General features: G+C 37.4%; 1 protein-coding gene across 4 annotated transcripts in view; it reads right to left on the reverse strand.

Moving 5' to 3' along the window:
• GRID1 (glutamate ionotropic receptor delta type subunit 1) overlaps positions 1–18,101 on the reverse strand; it is a 484,592-nt gene that overhangs the window by 107,497 nt on the left and 358,994 nt on the right. For 3 of the 4 annotated variants that reach the window (XR_004307682.1, XM_032445261.1, XM_015865985.2), the window contains exon 5: positions 10,336–10,389. The exons of the other annotated variant lie outside the window; for it this stretch is intronic. Coding sequence is in view for 2 of the 3 variants with exons in the window: in XM_032445261.1 (XP_032301152.1) it covers positions 10,336–10,389 (54 nt within the window). In the remaining variant the exon portion in view is untranslated. The remainder of the gene's footprint in view (positions 1–10,335; positions 10,390–18,101) is intronic. 4 annotated transcript variants of the gene reach the window in all.

Raw genomic sequence — 18,101 nt, forward strand, 5'->3', positions numbered from 1 at the left:
CAGAAGATGCCTTCTGAAAAGAAGATAATCATCTGTAAGTTTAATTCAATTCATGCCACCTGTATTTTGCATTCTACCCACATTATGAATGTTTTTTTAACACATTCCATAACCTGTATCAAAATGCTTGACCCAGAGTAGACCGCAAGCAAGTGGTACAGGGCATCTTGGGCAGCTCCTAGAGCAGAACTGTGATATGTGGAGAGCAACAGGAGATGCCACCCTGCTCAGCAGCAGATGCACTTCCCTGGACCAGTGTCATGGCCACAAGCCCTCCACTCATGTGGTATCGGCAGACCACAGGGGCTCATTTCTAGAAAAACTCTGATTCTGGCTTAGCAGCATGTGAAGCTTTAGAGGTCACCTGTGCTCTGACTGTGATAAATACAGGGGAATTAAAAGCCAAGGAAGGAAATTTATATGTGAAGTTGTCTCTTACATTTACATCCACTAGGTAACAGCATACGAACTGCATATTGTTCTAGGTCTTGGTGTCGCAGAGGAAAAAAAACATTTCACACTGATCTTTTAATTAAACTCTACTCATCTAGTTAATTTTTTAAACGTAACTTGCTTTTCTTTCCCCCTGTGTATGTAGGAATGTACTCAGTATACCTTTGAGTACTTCATCCAAGTTGTTGATGAAAACACTGAAGAGACTCGCTCCCCACAAAATGAAGCCCTGCAAAATCACTCTACAGCCTGGCAACCAGCTTGATATGACCCCATTCACAATAACCCTTTGAGCTCAACCCTTCAGCCAACTCTTTACTCCCTGCATTATGATTTTGCTTTGCCACGTGTTGGATATTTTGTCCAGATTGATATTGTGAGAAACAATATCAAAAGCTTTGCTTAAATACAGATTGCAGCTGGCTCCTGGCTTCCCCTGAATAACTAGGGACTCAACTTTTCTGTGACAATCTGAACAAGCCATTTAATTCAGTCCTAAACCTTCTTTGCAAGCAACTATGCCCCAAATTTCCAGTCTTGATCATGGATCATTACACATCACAAGACAGCACACTAATTACCTTTTATACTATATCTGGACATTGCATTCTAAATAAATCTTATTGATCGCTTTGCAGCATCTCCTTACAAAATCCCATACTAAGTGCCCACTTTCTGGCTTTCATGATCCCATGATATTACTGACTGTTACTGATATTAGTTAATATAGATGGTGGTTTTTGCTCGCTTCAGGGGTATCGTTTAAGGAAGGAAAAGACCATAACTACTGCCTACCACCTCAAATAGCAAGTTGCAGCCAGACCTGTAAGTATTTGAATGAGGATGGAACAAGAGGACTTTTGTGAAAAATAAAGGATGTTCTTGTACGTATGTGCCCTTATGCTGGATTTTTTCTTTGCTAAGGGAAAGAATATGAGTAGTCCAAATAATTCAAGGAGCAGTTAAATATTTTGGTAAGCAGACATCAGTGGAAATATGGTTACAACAGTGTAACCCCAGGCTATTTGTAGTTCTCACCATCCAACTCAGCACTAAAGGAGTATTCCCACAAACCCTGTTTTCTGTTCTTGTTAATGACAGAGATCTGTCTTCAAGAATTGGTGGCATTCATTTATCTATTTATTTATCTGCACATTAAGAACTCGAGTTAGGCTGTAATACCTAGCCACAATGCTCAGGGGAATACTTAAATTTGCTCTAGTTGTGCCCAACTATCGTAACACAAATTGCAAAATGAGACAATTATGTTTCACATCACAATCTCTATTTTCCTAGAGGTAATAAATGAATATTATAAATTTTAATGACATTAATAATTTAAAGAACCAAAAGAGATACCAGAAAGAAGATCCCTGAGAAAGCTGGAGGATAAAACTGAATGACAATGAGGGTGAGGATGCTCACAGAGGCAAGCTACAGATATATACCTTTGCAGTATGATCAATACTCCTCTCAATGCACATCTATCTATAAATGGACGCTTGTTCATACGTTGCAAATCCAGAAAACGCCTTTTTCAATAAGCTGGTTTTAAAAGATTTCTGACATCTTATTTTGTAAATGGATTTATGAAACCTTAACATTACGTTGGCTTCCCTGCATCCTACATGAACGGACACACACACAAACAGAAAGATTAATCCTTTAAAGGAAGGACACAATCCACTTTTCATGCCACAGAAAACATTCTGATAGAGGTCTACATGACCACCTGTTCAATTTCCATCTCTGCTCTTCTCCAAAACATCTCTTCCTTTCACCTGATGCCTCTAAAATTTCCTATAAGTCTATCTGTATTTTCAAAGACTCCACATTGAGTGTCCAGAAGTCTTTCTCAGATCATACTGAGTGCCTATACAGTAAAAGCATGAAAAATGGCAGTTAACCAAAGCTGGACAAAAACGAAGAAACAAACAACTTGTCATTGATTTTAATGCAGATTTCATTGACAAGAGATCTCATAATGACATGTACTCATCTAGCCTTGCTCCTTGACTGTTTCAGTGTAATTCAGCAGCAACTGAATTAGGTCAATTCTGAACCTTAGAAGTTAGTTAGAGCAGGATGCAGGTGCATATGCAATCCAGTTTCAAACACACATACACATAAAAAACTTGCTAAATATAGTCTTTTCTATAGTGTCGAAGACGGCATTCAAAAGGAGAGAAAAAAAAGGTTTCTGTCGGCAAGTTACAAATATAGATTTACTTGGAATAAAATTGGAATAAATTTAGACATGTAAATTACTAAGCTTTGAACTGAAATGTGTCATCTGCTAGATTATTTAAAAAGAGTCCTTCCAGTAGTTTGTTCAGTTTTTATAAATCTATACATTTTTGTCTAATTATAAATAATTATGCATATCATAGAATGTTTTGCCCTACTTTCATTTGTAAAGCATCGCTAAAAATTCTACTTTGTTCAAGCAAAATAGACAGAGGAAACCCTACTCTACTTAGCTTCCTATTATCATAATAAATACAAACAGAATTGTGTAGACTGCTTTTTCCAAAGATCTCTTAGAACTTCCGTATGTAGAGAAATACTGAGTAGAATTCCACGTAGTCCTGGTTTTACTCAAATCAAAATGAAGCCCTAATAGTTTCTAAGTAGCTGAGGATCTGACTCTTGGCCACTCAAGGGGTATCACATAGGCATTTATAGCCGAAAGGAGAAAGATTTTTCAAAGGAAAGGGAAAAACAAACACTGCTTCCATATGGGATTTGTCTTCTGCAGTCAGAAGTTTCTCCAAAATTATTCTACAAGCTCTGCATTAGGAAACACTGTTCATCATGCATCATCTAGTGTCTTCTTACATGCTACCCTTGGAGAAAAAAGAGAGGTAAAGTAATTTGCTGAGACACACTTTATTTGATAATTGCTATGCTATTTTCTGCTCCTTCTCAACCTTTGAAAATATTTTATAGAGATCTCTATGTCATTATTTTCCTCTGGAGGAAGAGCCTTGATAATGGCTGAGAAGACTTTTGATTTGAAAACCAAAGGGATGAGTGAGTGTGGATATACCAGATGTGTTATACAGAAAATCTATATACTGGTAGAAATGATGGAGCTGCAGGGTAGAAATAGAAAGCACAAAATACATTGCACCAGGTCAGAAACAATGGAACACTTTCTCATTTCTCACATAACAAACTGCCTACTACAGAATAGAGAATTGACATAGAGTCCAGTAAAGAGGAAACATGTTTTGAATGAGTGCTCTGAAGGCAGAATGGAAAAAGAATAAATAAAATAGATACTTTTTTCTATACTTGGTTTTGAATTATCACATGGCTTGAGTTTGAGAAATCTTTCTTTATCTGTTGAAGGTCTGGAAATTCAACTGCTGGCAGCACCACCACCATCATTTGAAATGTGTCATCATCCTGGGAAGGGAGGGTAAGGTCACTTGTTGTCTAAAGTTTGGCTCACATTCAAATGACGCACTTAACCAAACCTCCTGGACAGCACCATATCAACACAGCTTGGAGTTCTCCAAGTCCCTCAGCACTCTAAGTTCCTGTATTAGACTTCTTGCCAATGATAAAATCTGTACTATTGTTTTCTTTTCACTTCCTTTTACTACTACTCCTGTAGAAATTATATTTTCTTCCTTCTTCACTTCTCCCTTCTCCTCAATGCTGAGGGCTTCCTCTAACAAATACACCACATCAGAAGGCAAGAATTTATCAAAATACTCTACAATTGCAGCTGCTCTAGTTGTTTGCCTATATTCATGGCCATTTTTTTTTCCATTTCAAGCTTTTCTTTGGACTGACAACAGAAAACAACCAGAAGCAACCTTTTCTGAGACTTCACTTATATTTCATAGCTGAAGAAGAATTTCATTAATGTTCTAACTACTGCATACTTTGCATTCCTATGGATTTAGAATCCTACCTTTCTGCCATCCATCTTACAGTGCTGCACAGTAGCCTGTTTGGTTGATTTCTGGTTCACTTAAATGTGACAAAGAATAGGACTTATTTTTTTCTTAGTGACAAAGAAATGATTCCACATTGAAGCTCCGAGTCAAGCTACTCTGCACAGCATGAAACTGTATCTTGAATCAAACAATACAGCCAGGCCGTGTAAGTCCCCAGGACAGAAACAAACACAGAGAACTGTGCTAATACATCTACTGGGACCAGTTTCATTCTGGTATCTTTACAAGAGTACACAGAAAAAAAATGGCATTGAAGAATGCAAAACAGGCTTTTTGCAAAGTAACAGAACTTTGCCTTATTAGAAAGAAATCCTGTCTTTTTTTCCTCTGTTTTGCCATGACAGTTAACCACATGAGTAGTTGATTATGAAGAGGAATTTCCCCCACAATGCATTCCTTTTCAATAGAGTTCCATGAAATAACTTGATAATTTAGGTAGAAATAAACTACTCTCATGGCACTTCTACAGTTCTCCCCACTATTCCCTCATTAGTACTTTGAGAATACAGTGTGAATTTCAGCATTTGCTATTCCATGTAGTCTACAGACTGCGGAATGTACCCTAGGGGTATTCAAGGAACGACTGGATGTTGTGTTGAGGGACGTGGTTTAGTGGGAGCTGTTGGTAATGGGTGAACGGTTGGACAGGATGACATTTTAGGTCTTTTCCAACCTTGGTGATTCTATGTTAAAAAATAAAAATAAAATAAAAAATCAGTAAAATAATAGGTTACTTTATGTTAACAACGAAGACTTGATTATTTTCATAAGCTGTCACACACATATTGAAATAAGACATTTGAAAGAACTTAGGTGGTGTAGATCTGAAAAGTAATATCCAGTGGCGTTCATAACACAGTTATATTTGTCTTTCCAAATTGAAGACATTTAGCAGACTCAAACAATGTGAACGGGATGCAAAAATAAAAGAATAAAAATAAGAGCAGAACAACAAGCCAGATGACTGAGGCAGAAAAAGGTAACTAAGGAAGTTGCACCCATTCATTATGATATATTTAGATTATAAATTATTTTCCAATAACCAATTTAATTTTTCCTGCTGAGGATTAAATTGCATTTCCTTTATCTTTGCAGGGTAAATGTGATCATATCCTTCTTGTAATTGTTCATGTCTTACACCATATATTTGCTTCAGCTCCTGATTTTCGTAGGAGCTAAACCTAATTCTTTCAGTCTTTCCTCATGGGTCACATTCTACTGAGCTTTCATCATTCTAGGTGGTCTCCTCCATTTCCAACATACACATTGTTCTGTATCCTCATTTGTTTTACAGTGTCTTGCTCCAAACTACCAACACCGTGCCAACAAGTCCAAGTTCAGCGCAAAGTAAGTGCCCCTTTTGTATTACTGGACACAGCTGTTCTAAGATTTCTGAGAACTAAACCACAGTAGCATTGATTCACATGCTGTTTATAAATCACAATGACTGGAAGTAGCTCCAGTAGATGCTCAACAGCTATTTTGTAGCCCAAGTACTCAGCACTACACTGAACTTCATGCAGTGGACTGCCTAAACAAACTCGACTACTAAAATTTGTTTTTATAACAGTATTTTATAATTAATACTTTCTATTCTGCAGATTCAACTAAGTCAGCAAAAATATTAAAAACTCTCATCTTCTCCTTAGAAGTCACCTAACACTTCACCTTCTGCTACATCCAACCATTTCATATCGCTTTTAATGAGTCAGATCACACCTCAGCAAATCTTTTTTCTGTTATGCTTTCGCAATCCTCCTTATTTATTCCATCTTTATTTTTTCCTCTCTTTTTTAACAGAACCCCTCTTTGATTTCAAGATCTGTAAAAATATCCCCATTGAACTACAGTATCTTATGCCTTCTCTTCATACAACTCCACAGTGCTTTTGCCATACTATGTCCATTGTTTTATCTTTTCGAGAGCTTTACTAGATCCCTAAACTTCTGAAGCTGCAAAATCTCCATTAATCCTATTCTCCCATCTTCCTCTTCTTCAAACAGTGCACGTTACCATCTCACAACTGGATCCACAGTAATTATTTTCTGACTTGATATTCCTAATCCTTTCTTACTTAGCCAAGACAAAATCTGAACGGATTACTCCTCAACACATGTAGAGATAAAAATGTCCATTGCAAGAAACTGTGCCCTAACACTGCTTTTTTCAGCTACCAGAGACATGAAAATCCATCACTGTTACCATTACTCATCCTTTGCATACTTATATCAAAGATGCACAAAGGTCTTTCTGTGTGTATCTCTGTGTTTACACACAGCTATTTGATGAGGCTGACCCTCATCACTCCTCAGGTTCAGTGCTGAGGTACGTGTACATCCTACTGGTCTGTGTATTTTGGACACTGAAACAATTATTCCCAACTCAAAATTCTGACTAGTGATGAAAACTGGTTGTAATAGAAAGGAAATAAAGGATTTGGTGAAACAGCTTATTTCATTTAACAGTTAAGTTGAGCAGTCATTCAATTTCAGTGAAGGATGTTTGAATGCTTTGTGTATTTAACTGGTTTATATGCAAAAAATAATGAATGTATGTATGAAAGAAAAAATCCAGAATCACAACTAAATCTATTGATGTATGGGAATAAAATACTGTGTCTAACAATTGCTTTTTTTAGTCCAAGCTCAGTTTCACAGAACAATTTATTTCTAATGTATCCTTTATTTCCTTTCTCCCCTGCTTAGAACAGAGGAAGCTTCCAAACCATGAAATGCCCCACAGGATGGGAAGCATGGCTTCCTATGATATTTATATGCCCATACCTACTGCTGCTGCTAACAAAAAAAGCAGATGCAGACTCCTAGAGCACTGTTCCTTGTACAACCACATACAAATTCAGTTTAAAGTATTGCTCCTGTGTTTCTCCCCCAGACGTGTGCCCTAGGCAATGCACAGCATTTTCTCCAAATGTGCCAAGAAAAAGAAAGGGAGAACAAAAAACGTCAGGAGTAACCAGCAGAGATGCTTGAAGTCAGGAACCAAAGAGAAAGAAATGTAAGGGAAAAATAGGAAACAAGAAAAAAGATGGAAAATAAACACCCTGAAGAGGAGGAGGTGAGGTCGGAGAGCATCTACAACTGCGTCGCACTCATGCCACAAGAAGAAATAGCATGCAGCTATCAAAGCTAACAGGTCACTTTACCAACATATCAGGTGATAAACAGCAAAAACATAAGCTAAATACTAGATTTGTTCTAACATAATTTACCGAGGGTCAGAATTGCTTATTATGGGCAACTGCCAGTAATCAAAGTTTTTGGACAATGAAGCTAAGCATGGACAAGTCATTGTTCTCAAGAGGTGTTAGCTTGTGCAAGGATTTCTCTGTTTTAAAATCACATATATTACAGTTTCCGAAAAAGCTAAAAGCATGTTTAACACAAAACTCAGATACCAGCTCTATCTAAATGCAAGAAATCATTTTTCCCCCCTCAAATCTCCACTATCTCAAGAGCCCTACAAGTCTAAATCACAAAATGTCTAATATTCTCACTTCAGAAACATTTATTTTTAAGACAGTACAATTCTTCAGACATACTGGAAGATGAGGAGAAAGGCAAATACTGACTTGAAAGAAAACAGAGAAGGGGCATGACATGGCCTGCAAAGACACATCCCTATGTACTCTTCTATCCAGAAGGACTTGCCACGTAAGGTTGCAGCCTTCCAACCCAATAGCAGTTTTTAGAGATGACTCAGTCCTTTTGTACCATCAATAGTACCCAAACTGAACAACTAAATCAGCATAGATTTACGTCATTAGAAGCTAAAAATGCAACCTCTTAACAGCAGAGCAATGCAATTTGTGCATAACCCTAACACAGGCCATATTTGATCACCTGAACTATAACAAGCTTAACAGGAATGCTGTTTTACCTTAGCTCAGTGGTGCTCCTTACCTAACAAAAAAGTGAAGGGATGAAATAAGTTGAAATTCTCAAATTTAACTCCTATTTTTACACGTGGGACAGAGATTCACTTAAAAAATAAATAAATCAATCAAAAACCCACAAAAAGAAACCCCCAAACCCACAAATATTTATTTATTAGTGCAGAAGAAAAAAGCAGATTTAGCGCAAATAAGATTTAATAATTGATTTCCTGTAGAAATAGTACTATACTATAAAGCCATTTTAACTACAGCTAGATAAGTCCAATGCAGCAGATTGTGAGATGAGCCTCAGTAGTCTGTATACCCAGTACCAAGCCCTTCAATAGCTCCCTGAAATAGGAATAGCCTAAGGAATCTACTTTCTAGAATCCCACGCTCTTCAAAGAAGGAACTGTCAGTGGAAACAACTGTCACTGTATTATCTTCCTACTACTGTCCCTTCATGTCAATTGCCCTGAGCCATATCCAGCCTGGCCTTGAATGCCTGAAGGGATGGGGCATACACAGCCTCCTTGGGCAACCTCTTGAAGCTTCACAAAGTTTAAGTACTTCTGCAATTCTGTTTGAAATTAATTGCATTCTGAAGACTTTCTAATTAATTGTAATTACGTGCATTATTATTTTTCACTAAAGCTTATTTATAAGTTTATTTGCGGTAACAAGCTCCCCGTACTTTTTAAGTTGCAAGGAGATATGCTTTTTAATTTAGAATGAGTTTTTAGTTTTGATTTGCATTTCGCTACCCTAGCTTTCATACCCGGTCTTTAGAGAGAAAAACACAGAAGTTCTCAAAATGAGAGGAAACATCTCATATAATACGTGTTTATGTATATAAACACATGTTTGTACCGAGCGTTTTTATATGTGATGTTATAGATTCAGGTTTCATGAAGCAAGTTTAAACACCTGAAGAGCAGAAATAGCAAACTCTGAAACTCTCCCTTTCAATGTTTAGGGAAATACACACTGTTATCTTTATGTGAACATAAACACTGACTCTAAGGGCATCTTGCTGGTATTTTGTAGTGGGTCATTACAGCAGCTAACAAATCATAAGGAAGTACATAAATGTAACATGGCCAGAAAGAATTTACAAAGCTTTTGTAAACAAGAGATTTCACACTCTCCTCATTCTTAATTACAGCTTTTCCTAATGCCACACAATTCACAGTTACTATCAAAAGTAATCTATTCAAAATTATTAGCTAGGCATAAAGAAAGGAATGAAATATTACACAAAGGAACTGGATATTAAAATAAAGGTTATGCATTCAAAATAGAAACATAAAACTGAACACAGACTTAACTTAGATATTACGCTATCCTTTAACAATCATTACTGAAAGCAAAAGCACGTAAAATAATGCAATTAAGTTAGAACAATAAGTGATTTGTAATTGATTATAGATGGTACAAGATTTCAAGCTTTCTCGGGCTTTTTAAATACAAGTCTGCACTCATTCCCATTAGGGCATCACGGTATTAAGCCAAAATAAATACCAGAGTAGCAGGACAGGATACCATTTGCTGCAGAGAGAAAATCTCTCATTTTAAATCTGTGCTATCCTGGAACTTAGCCAAAGCACCAACAAAATTCTGCTCTACAGAAAGCCTGCATATCATGCAAATGCATTCTCTCAACAAGCTAAGGCTGCACTCTTTGCTCTCCCGGTATGCGAGCACAGTCATTCATAGGTGAGAAAGGTGAGATTCCAGCAGATACACAAATATTTATTCAAGGTTTGAGATATTCTTTGGTTACTAAATAGGTAATGGGGGCAGGGTCAACATGAAGTATTTGAAATCTTTATTTTGATTTTTCATATTCAACGTGTATCAATTCAATAAGTCATGCAAAATACAATACCACAGAGTTTGCCTTTTGTGCCATTCAAAAAGCAAAGTAAGAGTATGCTGAGTTTGATGCACCCAAATACAGAAAACAAAGGATGGTGATGAGTGAATATACCAAGCTAGGTTGTCTCTTGACTTTCTTACCTCGTTTACATAGACCCAGTGACTATCTTTTGATGCAAGGTTGGTTTCCACAGCCTAAAAAAAGAAAAAGAAAAAAAGAAAAGAAATAAAGAAATATAATAAAAATAAATAAAACATGAAATATATATTCCAAAGAGAATTTGCAATGTAAGGTACCGTCACACCTTATTTTGAATACTTCATTTTCCATGGACATTGTTTTAGTACAGTTCTTTCTGATTCTTTCATTGGTACTTGACTGAGAGCTACTTGATCAGCTGCAGTCACATTTCTGACTGCTGCACCCAAACCAAAGTACTGTGTACCATGAAGATAATCTGTTAACATAGCATGAAGACACACTGCAGCATGGTGGTACATCAGTATGATATGGGATCCTGTACTGAACAACTGCACACAGAAAATATGCGGTGTGTGTATTTATGAAAGCTGCATTGAAAGTATAAATGAAAGTATATTTGAAAGTATATATGAAGAAAGGGAACGTCACTGAATTACTCTATGTGGAAAAGCGGCACCCACTGACATTCAATGATGTTTGGCTGAACATTTATAGAGATCAAACAGAGAAGAGAGAGGTGGTGGGTGGTGCGTTTCAGCAGTAGGGACATTGGATCACCTCTGCTGGAGAAGATTACTCTAAGTGTGGCATGCAGGATCTTGTTCATCACTGGAAAAATGCAGAGCTAATGGTCGTGACTGTGTTGAAAAAGACTGTATTGCAGCTGAGAATTTGATCCATCAAATAGTGCTTTTGTGCTCTTTGTAACCATTGTAGTTTTCATGGTGAGAAATAAGAGGCATTACTTTCAGAGAGACCTACGAGTAATGAATCCTAATAGACTGGTTTTCTTCTAAAAATGCCTCCCAAATATATAATTTTTCCCTGTTACAACTCTGGTCGTTTAACTTTAGTTAACCTATTTAATTAAAAACACCATTCTGAGACACTCAAGAGACACTCATATGAGTCATCCTCTCTTCACATTTAAGCAAGACCCAAGAGAAAGTTATGATTTGCATGGACATTTTCTCTAGCTTCCTGGTATGGTCTTGGATAATAATTTCATATTACAAAGAAAAACACTTTATCTCATCAGACAGCATATTGATCAGCCAATAGGTAGTGGTCCACTCGGAAGGTAAAACTGGAAAAGACCACCAGAACAATAAGTAAATACTAGTAATGAGGATCTTGGTGGAAGGATTTGGCAATACACGTGGAAATTTCTAATTGCTCCCTTTTTTTAAACAGAGATAAGTTATTCTGTACGGTCATAAAACTATATCAAGCATCAAGAGGTGTACACTACAGTGATTATGATATTGTTAATGTCCTGCTTAACACATAGTTAAACAACCATTGTGGATTCATCTCAACTAATACAATGAGACAGTCCCAGCACACACTTGTATTTCAGGAGGCAGTTCGTTACACAAAACCAGTTTTTCATGTCACTGCATTTCTTCTTCTATGCCAAAGCAATCCTATTTATTGGGCAGATATTCTTACACCATGTTATAAATGGCCCTATGAATCACTGTAATGTACCTAGTTAAAAAAGACAAATATAAATGAACAAACTCCTTCTAAAGTTACTGCTTTTTAACCTGGATAATTTCAGCACTGCGATCACTCTTTGTGGCCTCAAAAAAATAAAACTGCACCTTTAGTGAGAGGCTTTATAGACTGCAGGAAAGAACATCATCAACCACCTTCCTCTCCAAACACATTTGCATAATAAGCCTCTCAGATATTTCTCATCAGATGGGATGAATCACCTTCTCTTATGACACTGACTACAGATGATTGGCTGAGCATAAACGCCAATGATTTACAAGGCTGAAGTGCAATGACAAGAGAGCTGTCCTTAATACAGACCAAGGGAACACCTGATCCTAGCAAGAAAACAAAGGAAAAGCTGGCAAAGTAGCCAACATCAACATTTTTAACATCACTCTTCATTAATACCACGTTCAAAAAATACGTGTAAATTGTCTGCCTAAGTAACAGCGCTTTAAAACTTTACTTGTTATTCAGTCTACATAAACCAGAGAAAAAATACACGGATCTCAATCTATTTCTCATGTCCACAAGGTGAAGTACTTCTTTAAAAAAGACAAAAATCATTAAAGAAAAATCAAAAAGAAGTCAAAGGAGAAAAATCATCACAGACAGGACACATTATTTCTCATTATCACCATAAACAGCGTAATGGGGAATGTAACTATCCCCGGTGTCAAAGTAGATGAGAACTGCTAGAGACAAGATAATCCTCCCCTCAATAAGCAGTGAAAAATTGTCTCCCTTGGTTAATTGCCTACTTAGCATTTCTTTTAAATTGACAAGGAAATTAAACTGACCCCTTAACTGAAGAACTGTAGCTGCTATGAAAGCTAATCGTAACAAAACTTGTACATTTTCTCCCCATTCTTCCCTCTAACATGTTCTTCAGATGGACCCAAAATAGCCCAGTGTAGTAACATACAGAGGAAAAACAGTGCTGCCAACATTAGCAAAGCAGCACTAAATAATGCTCAGGTGCAGAGTTATTGCATTGGCTACATTCTGTGAGCTGTCTGCAACAGTGAGCGATTTGTATGAATAAATATTAAGTCGGGGGTGCTGAAATAGCCAGGGAATTTCTAATGAATTATTCTAACTCCTTCTTCCGGGTTCACGTATCTGGGCCAAGGCTTTTAAAAGAGAGGGACTAAATTTAGGATGCTCAGAGTTTATCTTTAGTCATCAGAGTGCCAGCCCTTTCAGCATCCCCTACAAAACTCAATAGCTCTTCACTCTAGAAGCCTGAAACATTTAGAAACATAACTGCATTTAGAAATAAAACTAGAGGTAGGCGAGTTTAAAAGTCTATAAATATCTTCTGTTTAGAGCTGCACTGTATCCCATGAAACAATACTCAAAAACCAGACACATTTGAGAGGAGCAAAAAAACCCTGTGTTTCAAATTTTGAGCCACACTTACAGAGTCGCCTTAAAGAACCCCTAAATATCCTAAAAGGAACATCTGGAAGAGATCATGGAGATTTCAGCCTTCCAATAGCACTGCTATATCACAGCTGTAGTCACTGCCAGAGGCTTGAGGAAATGAAAGAACATGAAGACCAAGGTCTTAGGCACCTACAATATCATAACCAAATTCCTTCAGCATTCTCCAAATAAATACATACACATATATATTTGTAATTTATGTAGTTTCTTGTTCATTAAAAAGTATCTCTACTTAGGATATTATGGTCATTTGTTTTTCATTAGAATTTAAATATTCAAGCTGTTCAGCATCTTGTCATTTCTTGAAGCTTCTGGCTCAAACTATTCACAACTCTCTACAAAACATCCTGAAAAACCTACTACAGCCTATTTCATAAATGCATCCTTCAATAAAGAAAGCAGGCTGGGAACCTCTCATTGCTGCAGCCAAGGAAAACCTCGGAAATTGATTGTAGCAGGATTAATTGCTAAAATATGGGTCCTTTGCTGAAAAACATACTCACATATGTACAAAATCAGATATTTCTTTGTCTATGTAGAGAGAGACTGAGAATAATGCCTCACAACATTTCTAATCTGCTTATGAGATAAACAGTACACTGGAAATTACAGTGTATCTGTGTTTCTTTAATCTTAGGTTAGCAAGTAGCTCCCACCAAAATGGAAAAAAGAGGTGTTGGGAATCGCACACCCTTCTTCCTCCCCAGCCACATTTCAGCTACCAGATGTTAAAATACAGAACCCAAACTCAATTGATAGGCCACTATTTGTGACAACATACAAAAGATATTAGCAGAACTCGGTCAGGCTGGGAAGAGAGGAAAGAGAGCAGTGAAATGTAGAAGACTGCTAAAACAGGATCTGAAATCTCAATGCCTGTGTTTCAATCTTCTGTTTCTCCCTATTTCTTTTGTATTGCTAGTGCTCTCTACTGAAAAACAACACTATAATCAATGCTTACAAAAGATTGTTCATAAAAAATGATCAAAGATGTTTTCACGTAGTTTTGTATACTGTTCAACATACAAATTAAAATAATACATTGCTAAAAATCCATCTACTTTATTCAAACCACATGGAGAACAAATATTTACATTGCTTTATAAAGGAAGCAACTCTGCTCATTAGTTGTAGAATTGGAAAGAGAAGTGAGGAAGGTTTGCATAATACAACATAACAAATACAAAGCTCAGAAAACCAGCCATTCTGCAGCAAACACAGCAAGCAGACCAGATGCAATCCCTTCCTGACCTTTTCCAAATATCTGAAACCAAGAACATTTCCAAGCATACAGTGACACTGAAGGCTGTTTTCCAAAGTATCCGGCTGCTTTGCCAGGGTCAGCACCTCAGCATTAACAGTGAAGATCTGGGTTTGTTAAAGGGAGCATGGGGATGAAAATCCAGACACAATTTAGAGGGTGAGAAGCAGATGAGGGTCCAAATAGAGGGGGGAAATTATGTTTCCATGATAGGTGAAGATGGCAAACACAAGTGGTCCTGCTGCCTCTATAGCTCCAGAAAGAAGGGCTGCCACCTGGAAATTTGTGATACGAGTGAAGCAGTGTATGTTTTGCCGGGAAGGATATCAAAAGAGGACAAGATATTCTTCATTCTTTCACTGTAATGGTGGGGATAAAGAGCATTGCAGCTTTCAAGGGGAAAAAATAATAAAATCAAGTGAGAAGTGGTGAGTTCACAGTTGTAAAATCATCTGGAAAGTGTCCGAAGAGACACTAAAAGAAAACAAAAGCAGAGTCTGAAGACTAATTACAGCTGGAGGTACAGTGCAGATATACCTGCAGCACAGAGAATCCAGCCTGGGGGCGCTGACTGATATAATAGCAAATAAACAAATAGGAAATAGAATAGAAAATAAACAAATAGGAAATAGAATATCTCAAGTTGGACGGGAACCATACAAATCACAGAACCCAACTACTGGCTCCAAACAAGCACCACCCAAAAAATCAGAGCACACGACTAAGAAAACTGCCCAGGATCTTCTTAAATTCTGGCAAGTTTGGTGCTGTGACCACTGCCCTGGGGAGTCTGTTCTTGCACCTAACCACCCTCTCCCTGATATCCAACCTGAAACTCCCTGTCGCAACTCCATGCTACTCCCTCAAGCACTATCACTGGTCATCAGATAAAGGAGATCAGCACCTGTATCTCCACTCCCCTTCATGAGGAGCCCTAGGGCACAATGAGTTGTCCCATCATTCATTCTACTCCTCTCTAAGCTGAATAAGCCAAGGGACCTCAGCCATGCCTCACAGGTTTTTGCCTCCAGACCCTTCTGGAATGACTCCACCACGTATAGTTGAGTATTCAACTCCTCACTGTTTTCATGGGGAACCAACTGAGACTAGCAGCAAAGCCTGTTAGGTGCTGACATCCAATTCTGTGATGCCCAACACCAGCAACTCCTACTGTGCAGCTGCTTTCTACCTTGCAGCCTTCCTGCAGGCTCCTGCCAGCTGGACTGACTGCCAATGGGCAGTGCCTGGGATGCTGACAGCCAGGGAGTGACTGGAGACCTGTAACAGAGATCTGCACAGAGTCACGGCTGGGGATCCAAGTCCTTTTCCAGGATAAGAATGGTGAGAGAAGAGACTAGGAAATGCTTTGTTGCATTGGGTAAGCTTTGTTAATAGGGAACATGTGAAAAAAAAAGACATAAAGCTTCATCACTGGCAAATATCACAAAGTACTGGCTCATCTGAGGACCTCTATCATCTTTTCCTTCTTATTTCTAAAGCAGCCAGCAGGACAATGACTGGTAAACTTCTCTTTGTTGTTAATATATTTATTATTCATAATGAAGCAATAAGTAAAGAAGGGCTTGTGAAAGTAATCATGTCTAAATCTCAGCTCTTTGCAGATGTTTTAAAAGACATCATTCTCAACCCTTACAATTTACTACCTGCTCATTCCACATTTGTCACTGAATAGGTTTCAAAAGAAAACCTGTTTCCAGCTCCTGTCATCCCAAGCAAGGCTAAAGTCAGCGACCTGCTTCCAAAAGCAGCTTTTATATTTCCTCTTCACATCCTAGGAGGAAAGATTTAAGTGCAGTCTGTTATTGCTACTATTCCTCTCACAAAAATAAATAAATAAATAAATAAATAAATAAATAAATAATAAGGCAAATTTTTCAGGATCATTGTGAAATCTACTTTGTAATTGTGAAACAAGCCTCGCTCCAGTTACAGACTTGTGTTAGCAGGAGACAGACTTATAGTTCAGAAACATCTTCCTTCTTGGTTTAGATGTCCAGGAAAAAAAAACAAACAAACCCAGAAACCTTGGGATCAGATGGGTATAAATGGTTTATATTCCAAGAAGACATAACCAAGTTGGTAATGCAATACGGCTGTCAGTAATTCATTCTATACTCTCAAACTGCAAACAGCTAATCTAAGAAGCTGTATATATGCCCTGGGGAGAAATAAGTCAGAAGATATGGGCAAGTTCATTATGGCAGAGCAGGTGGGTTCAGTCTATATCCCTTAAATACTTGATTTATATTTAGAAACTCATTTTAATAAAACAGTGGTTTACGTTGAGGACTCGTTTGCATTGGGAAGAAAGCTTCACAGGCGAACAAGATCTCAGAGTAACTGAGATTCTTGCAATTCATTACAAACCTTCTTTCTCTTTCATTTTAAGTAAGAATCTATTCGCTCAGTGTTTCCAGAACAACTTAACTCCTACAAAGCTTAACAGATCAAAAATAAATAAAGTAAGCATTAATAGCCATAATAACATATTTTTAAAAACAAGAAGAAAAATGCCAGACAACTCTAATTGACTTCTAATATTTATAACGTTGTGATGAATACTCCAAACTGATACAGGTTTTAAAGCTGAATGGCAGTATAACCATTAGTAAGCTTCCCAGGCCATAGCACTACATCCAAACTCCAAAGCCATGACCCTGAGACATTTTGGACTCTGAATTTTGAATAGAAAAGAACTCAGTTCCAATAAGCTGTATTAGGAGTGTATGCTTACATTTTCCTTTTTAATACAGGTTAATTAAAATTTTTAAATGTCATTTCAAACAAATATGAAATTCTTCCTTCTCTAAATGTTAAATGGTAATTTAAAAAGGCTCTATGACATATTATTTCAAATAAGAAAACTCACTGAACCTGACCCTTTCTGACTGTAGTTCTTTATGAAGGGTTTGTCCTTTCTTTGAAAAGTTTTGACAAAAGTTCAATACTCTTCCTTTACTGAGCATCCACACAGATAAAAAACACCTAGCAAGCTGAGTACATACCTTCCATTGATCAGCACCTCACCAGTGATACAGCTACTTTCCCTATATTTCTAACAGGAGCCATCACCTCAGAGATCTAGTACATATTAGCTATGCAGAAAGGATACAAGAACCACAGGCATCGTGGTGGTTTAACACCCACATTTTTTGATCATTGACTGCATGTATTACTTCACTTTTGGTCTGTACTCCAACAACTGAGAGAGAACCATTTCCAGTTACTAATAATATGTCATGCAAACAGGAGTAAACTCAATCCAGATCTTCCCCTGCTTTTGGTGAACACTCCTACAGTAGATGAATGCTGATTAGAGCGCATATGTGGCATTTTGTATGATCTGATTTGATAATAACGCAAATGGATATATAATAATGGCTTCAAATTGCACCAGTTTCCTGTTACGTATGTTGTAGGTGGTTGTAATATATATATTTTCAGTATACATATGCATATACTGAAGAAAGC

The sequence above is a fragment of the Coturnix japonica genome, chromosome 6, assembly GCF_001577835.2.
Source record: "Coturnix japonica isolate 7356 chromosome 6, Coturnix japonica 2.1, whole genome shotgun sequence".
Taxonomy (NCBI): domain Eukaryota; kingdom Metazoa; phylum Chordata; class Aves; order Galliformes; family Phasianidae; genus Coturnix; species Coturnix japonica.